The 16107-nt window shown below is 40.0% G+C and overlaps 2 protein-coding genes across 6 annotated transcripts in view; one reads left to right on the forward strand and one right to left on the reverse strand.

Moving 5' to 3' along the window:
- LOC306941419 (poly(A) polymerase type 3-like) lies at positions 1–9467 on the reverse strand (the record flags this gene model as incomplete). Of its 2 annotated transcripts, XM_079526876.1 has the most annotated exons (12): positions 9193–9465; positions 7301–7471; positions 6017–6083; positions 5743–5824; positions 5070–5179; positions 4929–4982; positions 4719–4830; positions 4466–4555; positions 3380–3518; positions 3198–3270; positions 2768–2888; positions 1–1044 (listed from the first exon to the last, which is right to left on the reverse strand). In XM_079526876.1, the coding sequence occupies exons 1-12, from the start codon at positions 9198–9200 to the stop codon at positions 845–847; spliced, it is 1227 nt and encodes a 408-aa protein (XP_079383002.1). In that variant the 5' UTR covers positions 9201–9465. The 2 variants fall into 2 exon arrangements, with proteins under 2 accessions (XP_079383002.1, XP_079383003.1); XM_079526877.1 differs by lacking the exons at positions 1–1044; positions 2768–2888; positions 3198–3270 and having other exon boundaries at positions 3376–3518; positions 9193–9467.
- The window catches only part of agbl5 (AGBL carboxypeptidase 5), a 25657-nt gene continuing 18185 nt past the window's right edge, over positions 8636–16107 (forward strand). For 3 of the 4 annotated variants that reach the window (XM_079526872.1, XM_079526875.1, XM_079526874.1), the window contains exons 1-4: positions 10046–10179; positions 13360–13624; positions 14512–14683; positions 15457–15623. In XM_079526872.1, coding sequence (XP_079382998.1) covers positions 13431–13624; positions 14512–14683; positions 15457–15623 — 533 coding nt within the window. In that variant the 5' untranslated portion in view covers positions 10046–10179; positions 13360–13430. Of the gene's footprint in view, positions 8669–10045; positions 10180–13359; positions 13625–14511; positions 14684–15456; positions 15624–16107 lie in introns of those variants that run through there. The other variant, XM_079526873.1, reaches the window with a different exon arrangement.

Below are 16107 nucleotides of genomic sequence, written 5' to 3' on the forward strand. Positions count from 1 at the left end.
ACATTCCACTTTTTCTTCATTTGATCATTTATTGGGTCCAGCACCGCATTTAAAAACTGGGATGTGCATATCGTTTTCCTCCTTTACATATAAACAAAATGTTGCAAGATGCTTCCATAGAAGATATGCTGGTTTCAGAACTTTAATCCATGAAATCATTGTTCAAAATACCTTCAAGTGCACATGCAGACATAAAAAGGCACCCATGGGTTTGTCTAACACTGGCTAAGGTAGGGAAAATACACCCCCCCACCCCTAAACAAATCCCTTTAAGTTAGGGAGAACATGTGCTCAATATGCAAAATAAAAGCAGCTGTAAGGCATTAGCTTCAGACAATAAACAACTCATGTGTACACATGAGAGCAGGTGTGCAAAATACACACCTGCTCGACTGACATGGCTCGCTGTGATATATTTATCCCATAGTTGGAAATTGCTAAATACCATTATCAAAAATAAAACTCTATAAAACCAAGACTACCAAGAAATACATTGTGCAATTTGTGATCTAAATCATTTTATTTTGAATTGAGTACAAGATAATAAAGGAACATGTTTAATATTAAATAGGAATCCTTACAAGCGAGTACCTACCTTTTCATTAAGAAAAATACAAAAAAAATAAGACACAAAAAATAGAAGTTGTGCTTACATTGAAGGGACAGTTTAAGTATTTGAGTGATAAAGGGCTTCAGGTAGTGTTTTGAGTTGTAGTAGGAGCTTTAATGATACTTTGAGAATCAAAGAAGGTGCTTAGGCAAGATTACTTTGGAGTCTTGTCAGAAAGACTTTTATTGAAAACTTTAAATTGAATAAGTGGAAACCATAAAAACTTCACATATTCTAAAAAACGTATTGTGCAATGTGCATGTGTGAGGAGTTGTGCAAATGGTAATCTTTATTGAAATATTTGAATCTCACCACGTGTGTCCAACAGGATAGGCAGTTTAATACATACTTGTATTTCTGAAAGAAGTTTGGAGCTTCAAATAGTTTGGCCCACTCTGCTTTATTCTGCAATATTTCATCTGTGATGGCAAGACCTGTAAAGGAACAAGATAAATGTTATTAAAGGTCAGTTCATGTGGGTTGTGCTTGCATAACAAGGTTCCCAATCTCCGCAAGAAATACTTGTCAAGGACATTTCATGTGACTCAACAACATTAAGTCACCATTATCAAGAATATGTTCATATTTGATAATAGTGCATTGTAAGTAAACACAGGGACAAAATCAAAATATTTAAGTCTTTCACGGCCAACAGCCCCATCTAGTGGTTTGGCGCAGAATGCCAGGCTTTTCAGCCATAAGCCCCTTATTTTGAAAAGCTCCCAGCTGATTTGGTGAACTTCCTGTAACACGGAATCATTTCCGTGGCACTCGTTAGATACTTTCATTTTCATCACAGGTGCTGAAACGGTCCCGCGAGGTCCTGATGATGATTTGCCCAAATGGGCTGACCTCATCACATTTGTGATGACGGCTATGGCCGTTTTTAGCCAAAGGAGTGTTTTTTTCATGCAAAACTAATGCTTCCAATGGATTCAGAATCATGAAAACCCCCTAGTTTGACATGTCACATGCTACTTAAAGCATAATGGCATTTTGCCTTATATAGGTTTTTAATGGTACCCCAACTTTCAGCAGCCGTCACAAAGTTTCCCAAGTAAAGGGAAACAAATTGATGTGAGATAATAGACACCTTTATGAACACATCTGTGAAAAAAAGCTAGTGGTAAGGATTGTTTCCCCAGATTTTCCACAAGCTTTGCTATACTTAACTAAATACATAGTAAAGAATATATGATATTAACTAAACGTATTAAGACATTTCAATATGCCTTCAAATCATTTGTGATTAACATTTACAAAACAATTGCACTTTGTACTAACACAATAATGCATAATAAACACTCAGAATTCATTAGGAAAATAACCATTAGTTGTAGTCAGACCTATTATGTTTAGGATGGTTTATAAAGCACTAAAAGTTGAAAGGAAGTAGCAAACTGAAGATGCATTGAGAAAAATGGCTACTTATGAATTGAAACCAGTTAGTTCTTCAGTTACCATGACAAACAAATCCGACCGTGTAGTCAGCATGGTCACACATTAAACTTTAAGGGATTTGCCATTTGTGTTCTTATAAAACACACAGCTAATGGCTAAACCCATTATAATATATAGTCAGCGGACTAAATAATACAATGATGATGGAAAGAACGGGAGGCATACATTGGTTAAAACGACCGGATTAAGGTTGGTGAGGGGTGCGTTAAAGACGACCGGATTAAGGTTGGTGAGGGGAACAATATACTTTCCAGATACACATTACATACATATAACATATTTTGGAAATTTGGCTATTTTTCCATTATTTTTCCAGGGCATTTAAGAACACTGACAATTCATTCAAGACTACAGCTCAATGAAATGAGATTTAATCACCAATGAACTATTAATTCATTATTAATAAAATACCGGTAATGAATACATCACTTCCCAAAGTAAACTTTTGGAGCAGCAATACTATTTGTATACCGTTTAATGTTAGTTTGGATGCAACACCCAACCTAGTAGGTTTGGGATGTGCGTTTTCGGGAGCCGTTTATCAGCTTCTCTCTCTCTCTCAACATTATATCCCATCACAACAAACCAGAAGTAGTGATATATATATAAAAAAATAAAAAAAAGGCAAACATTTTCATAGTAATTGTAAATTGAACTGGCTCTAATGCATCCTTGATCAGATGAATGATAACAAACCCTGTTTGAACTCGTCCACCATGACGGCTCGGGTGGAGGCAGACACGTTGTAGGTGGAGTTCTGCTGGGGGTACGCTGGGGTGATGATGGGCATCAGGTGATAACGATCACTTGGAGTAACCTGAGACAACATAGGCAATGACAAGCTTTACAAGCTTTTCTAAGATTGCAAATCTAAATTCACTTGCTACTTATGAATGGGCTTATACCACTGGTAATCAATTACAAAATCCACCCCAATGTAGTTTGAAATAATGTCAGAAGAGCAAGAGCTTCTTTGCACATTCAGCAATCGCACAGGTGGAAATCGAGCATATAAGAAGCACATTCTACAGTGCAATGAAGCCACAACACATGTCAGTGTGACCACGATCAAAATCATTTTTGAATGCCATTCTAGAGTATCAAGTACAATTCGGTTTCTTATTACCCTGGGGTCCCAAACTGGAAGGTTGAGGTTGCAGTCCTCTGGTTGCTTTAACAGAACAGGGTTTGGCCATTCCCTGCAACACAAAAAGCAGGTCAACTTTCTGAGTGTTCATCAACAGACATTTCTCTTAATTTCATCCTTACCGAAACTAAATTGACACCAATGTTATCAGAGCAACTCACCACTTTGAAAAGACCAGGAAGAATTTGTGCACCAGGGTAGAGGCTACAGCATTGGGGTAGAGCTGGCAAGTCCTGGCTACCAGCATGGCCCATGACACGCCACCCAGGAAGCCCAAGATGTTGGAGTAAATGTTATGGCCTGGACAGGAGTAAAAGGCAACACAAGATTCAATCTAATGGCACTTAGAAAAGGTATGGAATCCATTCCAAGCCTCTGCATATTATAAACAGAATTTTAGACTAACTTTTTAGAATTGTACTACTATATTTTTCACAATGTTATGCTTGAAAATAGCATAGCAATAAGCACAACAATAGAAATTGGAGATTCCCTACGGTGTGGCAATGCATGCCAAACAAAAAAACAGCCATGCCATCAACAAAACCGGCAAGGCTTTTGTTTACCTGCTGGAAAACAAATTTGACTGGGCTCTGGTTGCGAACTAGGCTATGTAGGCAAACCAAACAAAGTCACCATGGCAACATGAACCACTCTTTCCTTGGTTAAAAAAATGCAATGACATGCCAGTTTCTTTTTGCTCCAACTAATCCTGTTGTGAGTGAAGACCAACACAGGTCATCCTTCCAAAGAAAGGAAAGAATGCTCTCTATGTAACCATGTACACAAGGGGTGCCCAAAAGGTAGATTGTGATCTACCAGTAGATCACAAAGGCTGTTCAGACAGGTAGATCACATGACATGGCCCTAATAAAAAGGAAAAAAGGCCACTTGAATTAAGGTGACTTCATTGATTGGCATCAAATAGTTCAAACCCACAATGCAAGTGTGGCTGTTCACAAACATCAGTAGCATTTAAAAGTTATACAAAACAAAACCAATTCCATTTCCCCCTCTATTTCCCATTCTGAGTGCGTTTGTCTTATTATGTAACGCCAGCGCCTCTATTCCTCTATTCCAAAGCCCCTTCACGTACATTTTTAAACTATTTTCAGCAATGGGATAATATTTTTTGGGTGGGTAGATCTTGTTGAGCTGGTCAGTTTGAAAGTAGATCTCAAGTAAAAAAAGGACGGGCACCCCTGATGTACACCATTTAGTCTACTTTATGAACAGATTCAACTAACGTTTAGCCCACAGTTTGATGGTTCTCAGAGTGAGCCTGAAGTTCTCGATATTGGGCACCATGTGGAGAATCTCGTCCGTAACTCTGCAGCCTATGAAAATAAAGACACAAAACATCTTTCATTATCATGCTTAAGAGCAAACAATAGGATACTAAAAGTACAAATTGTCTTTCTCCTGCATAAAACAATATCACCAACAGCACCAAGACTTTAGATCTCAATAAAATAATTGTTATACTTTTTTTCCATTTACCATTGAGACTTCTTATACACCTGATGTCCAAGTTCTTCAGTAGTCCATCATCTCTCAGATCCAGATTCTCTGGAATAGTTTGCAATGCTAACCGGGCAAACAGTATGTCAATCTATAAAAACAAATATGTACAGAAGTCTATAAAAACAGATAGGAACAAAAGTAGAACACACACGCACGCACCTGAATTCTCTCCCCTTCAAAACATACCTCAATTCCATCAAATGATAGCTTGATGACAGGGACAAAAGCCTCTTCTACGGCCTGGGGGGAAATATAATGTCAGTCTATCACACCAAACAAGGAAAACCTTTTGGACCGGAACGCCAAAGAGTAAATTATGCTACACACCCGAAGGTCCTTGACCTCCTCTTGTTCTTTCAGCTTCTCATAAAAAGACGTGAAGAAGTCAGGTCTCTCAACATGTCGAGGTGCAACACAGAGGGCATCAATATCAGCACCTGCCAGCAAATACAAGACAGAGATGCAGTACAGTCAGTGTACACACTGTATTGTAGATATACAGAAATACACATAGCTTCTCAAAACAACACCACTGTGTTCATTCTGCAAATAGTCATGCAAGCTGCTAGGGGTGGGCATTGGGCAATATTTTCTGGTATATTACCAATGATGTTGATATTTGACAATATTTTCAGCTTCCCTAAACGTGTGACAATTACAGGGCATTTTTGGATACTGTGTGACTTAAATTTATGTACAATATGCTAAAATATATGTAATAATCTAGCAGTCACTTGCAAATATGCTCCCTTTTTCCTTGTGTTGTTCTGAGAAATAATGGAAGTCCCACACACTGTCCTAGTAGCCTAATGAACTACTGCCGTTTAGTGAAGACAGTGTACGGGACTACGCACCTGTCCCAGGTGTGCTTAAAGGACTTTTCTCTACAAAATTAACAAGAAAGTGTTTTTTTCCAGTGGAACCCAGTTTGATTCCTGCATTGTTTTAAAAACTGATTGACCATTACAAATTTAAATAAAAAAGCAATACTTGCAATTACCTTTTGTGTGTACCCCCAAGCGATAGGATCCAAATGTGAAGATCTTGCCTCCAACAGTTTCTACCATTGATGCAGGTAGGTTCTAAAGATAGAAAAGACAATTTAAGCCATATATAATGATGTAAACAACAAGATAGTGCTGCTTACCATACAATATTTACTGACCAAACTTTATACTAGACAAATATTTTCAGTTTCACTAAAAAAAAATCATATTCGATAATTAAATAGAATACCCAGCACTATAAGGCAGAAAATGAAAACAAACACCTACCTTTAGGTCGCTGACCTCTTTAATCCATTCTTTAACCAGTGTATTTAATTTGCCCAACACCAGAATTCTGTAAATAAAACATTATGTACAGGTTAAGAAACCAATTTATATCCTACATTCATTAGTCAGTTTTGCATTTTTCATCTAAAAGCAAACACAGAGGAGACTATTTTAATTCAGGGAATAGGTGTTTTTCCTGTTTGAGTTTGCCAGACGAACTGAGTACACCTGGGGTTATGGGTTTGGGAGAGTATATAAGGACCTCTCATTGAAACCCTCATTCTTTCAATTTCCTCTCCAGAGACCGGTCTTCCACCTGGCCTGAGTGGGCCTAACTTTTTTTTAGTTTTGCACCTTTTTACATACTCACACAGCACATTCCACACATTCACAATTTCACATACTATACATGTCCGACTACTGACTTATATTCACACCTCATTCCATTCCTTTTTATTGCTTTCTTGAATTTTTGTTAAATAAATATCAGTTATACCCTGAAGTCATACGCTGAAGAAGGCAACTTGTTGCCGAAACGTTGGAAAAATATATTTGTTATGGCATCGTGACTACGAGCTGTGCGGCCTCTTTCCTCACCCAGTCAAATAAATATCAGTTAAAATGTTTTAATCTGGTGTGGACTCCCTTATTTTGTCATGTAACCCCTAGTACATGACATGCATAAACTAGATTTGTTACCATTTTATACTCAAAGAGCTGCTTATTCACATCCTTTGTGTTAAAGACAAGTATGCACTTCACTTTATGTTAGACCAGATATTTGTATTCATCTATCTTTTGGGTGAAGAGAAACACAGATATCGGTGGTCATCTTTGAAAGCTTTTCTATGAAATATGATACATTTAGGCGATAAGTATGCCATACAGTTGCTCAATCTATGAGTTTAAAACTTTGCTTTTAATAATTGGCAACTTCCAGTTATATTGAAGTCTGTTTCAGTCGTGCAATCATCCCGCTTAATATTTATATTTTTCAGCATTTAAGATGCACTAGACAGCATTCATGTCTTCATAAAAGGCGGTTAGTGTCTCTTTGAATATAGCTGTATGCTTTATTTCAGCTCCGTGAAGAGAGAGACATAGAAATCAAGAGTAGCTCAAAAGGAATACCAACGAAGTCGCCCTTTTACCAACTCGCTCCGGGAGCACAGGGTCTGCACAGAAACTGCCACCAGACATAAAACATTATTTTGTATGTTGTTATGTAACCACTCTACATTTAAATTGGATTCATTGGACAGGACAAACAAACAAAAAACTCACCTGCGCTGCAGTTCAAGCTCCTCTTCAAACACCCCATATGGATTCAGGGTCTCTGTCAGTTTCCGGGTCAAGACTAGATCTGACTCCTTGGGCAGAGCCAAGCTGATGGGAGACGTGATCCCGAAGTGCTTGGGAGTCTGCTGGGCTGCAGGAGCCTGGCTGGTGATTGGACTGGAAAGGTTCAGAGTTGATTAAAAAGGAGGGGGAGACAAAAAAAAGAAGAAGCAATTAATAAATAAGCAGAGCTTTCTCTACTTGTGTGCGGAATACATTTTTATTGAATTGTGGATTGTCCTGCAACTGGGCATTCAGACTGGATGTGCGTGCACTTACTGCACTATCTTTTCATGCATTCAGTTTATTATTACACCCTCGTAGAAAAACGGGCCTGAGTTAATATAAACTGTGGTTGGACTGCTTTTGTTTCCGTCTACACATCTTTGTTGAAAGGAACTTGCTATATTTAAAAGGTGCCTCAAGTGTTTTTCCCCATCAAAACAAAACCTTTTTATTTATTTTTGTTAAAAAAGGTTAAAGCTTCACTTATTCTGATAATCATTGCTTTCAGGCTTACCCTATCCCTGCAGCACTTTAGTAAACAGAAAATACATTTTCAGGTGGGACGCCAATTTTTATCCAATCAGGCCATTTTCAGATTACATTCAAATTTTTAATAGTGTTTCAGTTACAATTTTGACTACTCATTTGTTTGTTCAAGGATTTCAAATGCCACTATTTTATCCTGCATGAGTTCTCATCATTATTATATTAATGGGAATATAAATATAGCTATTTTACACCACACACACACCGCCCAATGGTATTCAAATGTGACGTCACAAATGTATTTATTCGTTTATGAGCGATTTTATTGCCATTGTTCTGCAATGTTTAACACAGCGCTGGTGATTTTGTCTTGATGCCAACAGCAGTCTGAGCCTGAGGGGTGGCTTCAGGACATGATCCCATACAATATTATGTTAAGGTCTAGCCGTGAAAGATGACTGACTGACTGACTGTCATGTGAACCATGGCTAGTTAATGTCACAATGTCACACACGCAGTGTGTTAGCCTAAGCCTATATATAATATACGCCAGGTTGTGTTTCAAAATGATGCACAACACACTGTCTGAGCACAGTTGCAATGCAAGGCCTGCGTGTAGTGTTATGTTTACCAGCAAGCAATGCATAGCTAGCTGTCATCCAAGGACAGCACTGGCTATGGTTACAACTGAACTGACATTATCTTCAGGCGCACCAAAACGTCAACATTTATATTTTATTATTAGCGTGCTGAGCCAATGTGCTTTTCAGCTGGGCTAGCGAACACCTGACTGGGTGTCAGTGGGGACAAGGCACGCAGCAGGTTCGTTCTCTCTGCTTTGTTTTGGTTTCAGTACTCTGTCTCTGTTAGCAAGGTGGCTAAAAGCAAATCATGGCATGCTAAGAGAAGATATTATTAGACGCGACACGCTCGAGCAAAATGGCGTTTTCGTGAGACAAAAACGTAAAAAATAAATACAAATAAATAAATAAATCTTCAACACTTCAAACTCAAAAAAGTGTTAAGACGACCCAGTTTTCTTTCATTTTTCTCGAGCGACAACGCTATCAATTAGCCATTTTAAGGCCTGGTTGGTTGGTACTTTGTTGGGTTGGTATACTTCGTCGTACGACGGGCGCAGCTAGCTAGCGTGCCGAGAATAGCGGATGTAAAAGCTCACAACACGTCGAGGAAGCGACGTGTTGTGATCTTTTAGATCTGCTATTTTCGGGACGGCCCCGGTGCAACCCCCCACCCCCCCTTTCCACCGCCTCGGGCCCCGCGCGCGCCGTTGAATCATGCTCCACACAAAAATCTGAAAAAGCAGCACAAAAAAGGTTACTCACAAGGGCATGGCGGCAGATATCAACCGCTCCAATAGTTTCTTAACATTCTCGTCTGCCTCGATCCTCTCCCAACCCACATGAGTTCTGTTTGTTTTTTATTTATTTTATTCTTTAAACGCCGCCCGGGACTCTCTAGTCTGTCAGTAGACGGCTGCTGGAGCGGGATTCGAACCTTTTGTTTCCCACACTGAACATGGCGCGCGTAACACGCTCGAGCTCGGCCTGTCTCCGACGTCCTCCGTTCCGAGATCACGTGAACAGCACGTCGTGATGTTGTGCCGAGATGCGTGACCTCTCGAATATCGTGACCGACGGTTCCAGCAGTTGGTGTTGTGAAGGTGGCTCTGGTTAATTGCTAGTAAAAACGGAACCAAAATTAGTGAACCAATCTTCTAGTTGTAAAACTGTTTTAGTTAACATGCGGTCATGTTATGTTGTGATCTGATTTTTATTTATTTTTTATGCTAACTTGAGGCTCCGTAGATCTGAATTTTCAATAATTACTGTCTCATTTGGTAGACTGCTTGGAAAATGTCTCAAAGGCCTACAAACAAAAAGCTCGAAATAATTTATAAATATAATTTTATTACAATCTTTGAAAGAGAAGCCAAGAAAACACCAAATTTGGGGTCACATCATACTAATCATGTCATAACCAATACCGGCATACATAGACATAACAGAATTAGATGCCCCTCAGAAAAATACATCTATAAGTTATATTTGTTTTATTTTGTTTTTTCTCTTTTCTGTAGTCTTCAGCCTCTATTGTGATGTCTGCAGTCACAGAAATCGATAGCTCATCAATGTTGGTGTAACGCGTGTTGAGAGCCAATGAGCAGTAGGGGAATGAGTAGGATGTCACTCCGCTGCTAAGTGGGTTTGTTTGGGTTTTTAAAGAGCCTGCTGGTCTGTTTTGGTGGTCGTGAAGAAGGACGGGGGAAAATAATAATAATAGGAAAGATGGACATCGATCCAATCTAAACAGTAAGGCCGACCAGATTTACGTGTTTCCAAAGCATGCACACATGATTATAGAAGAGACCGCAGCCAAATATCCATATTTCCGTCGTGCTGTTTTGATAGCTGAGCTAAAAACGGTTGCAACAATGTAACATTCTGACTGCTGATTTTGCTATGCGAGTGCATCAACATGGATACATTAACACCGCGGATTCTATACATGCCATGGGCTTATTGTTATGACATTGAGCAGTTCCGTCTTCTCTTCTGTGACATGACAACCATCTTGTGTGACCCTTTAGAATCGGTTGATCCATTCTAATTTGTGTTGCCAGGGTAACGTTAGCCATAGATAGCTAAGGTAGATATCACCAATGCTTTTTGTTTGATCAGTCACGATCACGAAAGTCGAGCCAGTGCGAGGCGCTTCTAGACGTCCACCAGATCAGAGCGTGTGTGTGTGTGCAGTGTGCACAACTGCATATAATGTCTTGCAAGGACAAGGTCTGCAGCAGGTACAAGCAGTATTAAGATGATTGTTTTATATGTGTATATTTGTTTTTATTTATTTATATGTTGTATAGTGTTCTGATGAATTGAAAATGGTGGACCCTGTTGTAAACAAGTCGAAGTGTAAGCTTAATCATGCTGTCGTCTGATTTATTGATTGATTGATTGAAGTATTTATTAACAGTTTGCAGAATTACAGTACATTTCAAGCACAACTCAATACAAAAACTGTTAACTGTGAGTGGACGACCCAATAAAGCATTACACTTGTTTACAAGAGGGTCCACCTTGTTCAATTCATCATAACATTTAGAGACATACAAATATACACACGTCCACAGTAACAGTTTTTGTATTGACTTGTGCTTTCGTTTGAAATGTAGCCTACCCATTCTACATACTGTGAAATAAATCAATCAATCAAAAGATCATGTTTGGATGCTTGTATGTGAGTCGAGTGTGATGTGTTTATATGTGTCGTGTGTATCAATGTGCAATGTGCATGCAATATCTATGTAATACACCGCTTCAGGATTTGTGTGTTGACACTCAGTATTGTTTGTTTATTTAAAAAGAAACAATGTTTATTGAAAATTTCAAATTAAAAGAGAATATATTAGCCTACCGAGGACAGACAACAATCCCACCCCTGCAAGAAAACAAAAACACAAATACACATAATACCATGAGAACGCTATAACTGATATTCAATTATGTATTTAATAATAATAATAAACAAAATGAAAATACTTTGTACATTTAACAGAATTTCACATATTACATACCAGTAAGACGCCCTGAGAGCGAGAAGCGACCTCGTCCTTCATATAAGGAGTGTGTCAGGGTTTGATAAGGTCAGATCAACATATGGAATTAATTCTGTATTGGCCATATATGGAGCGTGTCACACAAGGCGTTTGCATAGTAAACTGCAACCTACGGCACAATTACTCGTTGTGACCCCCTTGTGACCCTGGCATTATGGCACAAAGAAGAACGTAACCCATTTCCATTATGTAGAAAAGGCTTTCTCATCATACAGGTTTGTTGGGATAGGTCGCCATAGTTACACAATACTAGGTCAGACGACCACATCACTGAACAGCGCTTGGTACTCAATATATGGAGCTAAGTGACATACCTAAGTCTGCTTGGACTCCTTTTTTGGGCATATGGAGTCCCGAATCGTTATACTCAATATATGGACTGACCCATAGCGACCTCACCGGGATGACACAAGCACTGTAGGCAACGATATGAAAGGCAAGGGAATCTCAGACCCCAGAGAGTATACCACTGCTGGTATCTGGCCTTATAAAACTAAGATACTCGGACGACTACGAGGCCTTCCCACTGATTCTCTGCTAGTTAGTCTAGTACCACGTCACCTTGTGAACCACTTGGGTTGAACAACTCGGTTTAACCTGGTTTAAGTTCCGCTTGGTCACTATTGCAGCAGGTCTTGACCCAGGTTTAGATATCCCAGTTGAGCTTTGGTCTTAGTTCAGTGACGTTCTCCAGGAATTACATTTTTGGGCAGTAGTTCCCAAACTTTTTCATGTCAAGGACCCCCAAATTGACAGTAATTAGCCCGCGGGACCCCCCATTTGAAAACATGCCAGGAAGCAGGGATCCCCAGAAGAGAAGATGTTTATGGCTCTAGTAGTAATTCTCAACCCGTTTAATTTCAAGGACCCCCCCAGTTTGACATGCATTAGTCTACGGACCCCCATTTAAAGGCATTTCTATCTCTATGACCCCCAATTTATATTGTAAAATCACTGTTAATTTAACTCTGAGAGTGTAAATGGAACCAAATGGACCCTGTTAGGGTCCATTTGGTTCCATTTGTACACTCGGAGTTACAGACCCATAAGGGTCCATTTGGTTCCAAACTATGTCATGTCACCGTGGACCCCCCCCCCCCCCTCCTTGCGAGGAGTTGCACTTGAAATTATCTATAACTGAATCGTAGTTCAGACCTTCAGTTAAATCTCTCAAACGCTAGGAGACTATTTTAGGTGAGAGGTAACAGACGTTGTCAGTCTACTATCTGGTTTAACATGATGTGTAAATCAAATCATTGTCACAATTGACTCTTGTTTGCTTTACAATTGCAATTTACAATTTAGGCAATTTTTTAGCAGATGCTGTTAATCCAGATCGACTTTTAGTAAGCAAGAATAACACAAGGCTTTCCCAGGGAAGTAGCCTAGAACGTTACGATCAGAAACACTGGTTTTCAAAGAGATTGTACCTGCCAGGCAAGTAGGCTACAGGTGATGGCCCAAACTCCCACACCTGGCACCCTAGCTCTGGTCCATAGCCTTAAGGAAGGCCTTAAGGCTATGGACCAGAGCTACTGGCACTACAAAGGCAGAAATTTGCATTCCTATGAGCGAGGGTCACACTACGGAATGGACAAGACCCTGCATGAATGGGCGAGGAGCCAATCCGCTGCCCACTATTGTTCTCTGTGTTGGTGTTTTTATTTTGTGAAACCTGACTCATGAAAACTAGTTTTTCTCTCTCTGTTGTCAGTCAGTGTTTTTCAAGGGGGGATGAGGTTCATTTGTGCTACCTCTACAGTAGAACCGCGCCTGCACAGTATTTTCGCAGACCTCACCACACTTGCATTTTGCTGCTTGTACCTATGAGTCTTGACAAATCTAATTGGTTCTTGATTCTTGACAGGCAGTCTGTGTCCGACTCCAGGCTGGCATTGTACTTATAAGGACCTGGCGGGGACGAAGAGACCTGGAAGCATGGAGGCACGCTTCGGCAATGTGGTGTTCAGCTCCAACTTTGATTCAGGGAACCTGGCCCGTGTTGAGAAGGTGGAGCGGGGCAACTGCTCCCCGTCTGCAGACACACCCTCTGTCGGAAACACCCCCGACTACGATTTCAACGTGTGGACAAGGCCGGATTGTGCTGGGACGGAATACGAGAATGGAAACAGGTGATGAAATGAACCCTGAGGTTCATTATACAAAAGCCTTTGACCTGTATTAATGATTTACGTCTGTGTCTGGTCGCTCCAACATGACCCATCACTAATGGGATTATTCAGCCACATTTTAAAGAAAGCATTTATTTCTTCTGCCATCACACTGACACAACAAATACGAATTGATACAAATGACTAATAATGAAATGAACAATAAAAAAAGACAAAACGTGAAGTTGAATATTGCAAATATGTGGTTATCAAATTGCCATTGAGATATATCACCATATAGGGCTCTTGAGACATACCTACATACTTTGTCAAAGAGTGTTTTTCGTAAATTGTCATAGAACAAAGAAGTGGATTTAATTCTCTATTTCACCAAGCTCACTGTCTTTGAGCTTCCTCAGTTCTAGTGTACCAATGTGTCAATGTATGTAGCAGCAATACCTTGGAACGGAACTGTTCACAGAGAGATTGCTAGCTCTTGGATAGATCATACACAAGTATGAGTCAGAGTGACTGATACTTTTTGTATTTCTTGTCTATTGTACTGCTTAAATTTGACTGACAATCAATCAATAGAGTGGAATCAAATCTAATCCAATCTAAGGCCACTTTTATACGAGAGCGGTCGCCAGAGAAAACGGCAAAGTCACAAGTTTGGAAACGACTTTATTTTGTTGTTTTCTATAAACACTGTTTTCGTCTAAAAGTGGCCTAATATTATGAGATGCAATGCTTTGCCGATTCATTTCTCTGCCAGATCTAATGTCATTCATTTTGGGCCCAAAACAGTGCAGATCAAGAGACATGTTTTTGTACTGTATGTTCACTGCACATAGCCTGTTGTTGGAGCTCAGTTATGATGATTTGTATGATGTGTCTTTGCATGGCAGGTCATGGTTTTACTTCAGCGTGCGCGGTGCCATGCCAGGGAAGGTGCTAAAGATCAATGTGATGAACATGAACAAGCAGAGCAAACTGTACAGCCAGGGCATGACGCCGCTGGTACGCACGGTACCTGGAAAAACGCGCTGGGAAAGGGTCCGCGACAGACCAACTTTTGAGGTACAAACTCACACCCACATCCACCCATGAATGACAAATTAACTGTTGATGTAAACAAAAAAGGGGGTCCAACTGGTCCATGCCTCACTGCCACAATCACATTTAGTCATTTACCTCTTTTATTGCAAACTCACACCTAAAGGGCCACATAAACTAACACAATTTGAGATATTTACTGACATTCTTTTTATTACCGATCTTGACCCGGACTCGAACCCAGAACCTTGCAAATATGTTTTAAGTGCACACACCACCATGGTGCTGCAATTGAGTGCCGAAGTCTTGACGTCACTCGCTCATTCCCTGGTTCCAAGGGGTTCGTGGAAGTTTTTCTCTATGGAGAATAACATGGGGTCATCTTAAAATCGTCTCAAGAATTGTGGTCCAAAAATAAACAAACTCTCTGCGATATTGTCGGGGATGTGTCTCTGTATCGTTTACGACAGTCAGTCAGTCATATTTGATACAGTCTGTTTCTAGCGAAAATTTAACTAATTGGGCAGCAGTAACATTAGAGTTTTCAGAGTTCTCAGTTGATTTTTCATATCCATATGAGTGAAACCGCCGGGATGATTTGTTTATTTTTCAAACACAGTTCTTATATGAGATGATCTAAGATCCCCCTATGGGGTTTATAATAGAAATAAAAAGTACACAAACCCGTGGACTTAGTGACCGTGATATTGACGTCAGACTTCCGTGCTCTATACTGAATATGTCGACGGTGTTTTTTTCTTTTCTTTTTGACTATAATCTCTTCTTATGTCAAACAGATGGTGGACAACCAGTTCATCCTGTCGTTCACCCACCGGGTGTCGGAGGTGCGCGGGGCGACCACCTACTTCTCCTTCTGCTATCCGTTCTCCTACGGCGAGAACCAGGAGCTGCTGGGCCGTCTGGACCAGAGCTACTCCAGTGGGGCCCAGCTCAGCCCTAACAGGTAGAACATAGGACTCGCATTAACGCACAGTGTTCAGTGCCTCATTAAACCGTTGCTTTGGACGGCCGTCTCTGTTGCTCTCATTCATCTCTTTCTTTATTTTATTCTCGTTTATCCTTTCACATTCTTTCTTTCATATCCCATTAAGACCTTGAATGCATTTGTGTCACCACTTTTTTTTGTTTGTCAAGTCACAGGTTCATAGAAAAATTAAAACATCAGATTTTAGTGTCAGTGACTCAGAGGTAACAAACGTATAAATCACAGAGATCATGGGCAGACATAATGAAAAGACTATGTTGTTGTACAAAACATGCCCCTTCAAGACAAAAGAAAAACATTTTCTCCCCTTCAAGTCCCAATTTAGTAAAGCCAATTCCCAATTCCCCAGCCTCTCTACAAGTACTCCATCTCTGCTAACCCCCACAATCAGTCATTGGGAGGGTGAAGAAAGCCTCGGGTCTCCTCCGATCACCGTAGGCGC

Source organism: Electrona antarctica, assembly GCF_951216825.1.
Source record: "Electrona antarctica genome assembly, chromosome: 17".
Taxonomy (NCBI): Eukaryota; Metazoa; Chordata; class Actinopteri; order Myctophiformes; family Myctophidae; genus Electrona; species Electrona antarctica.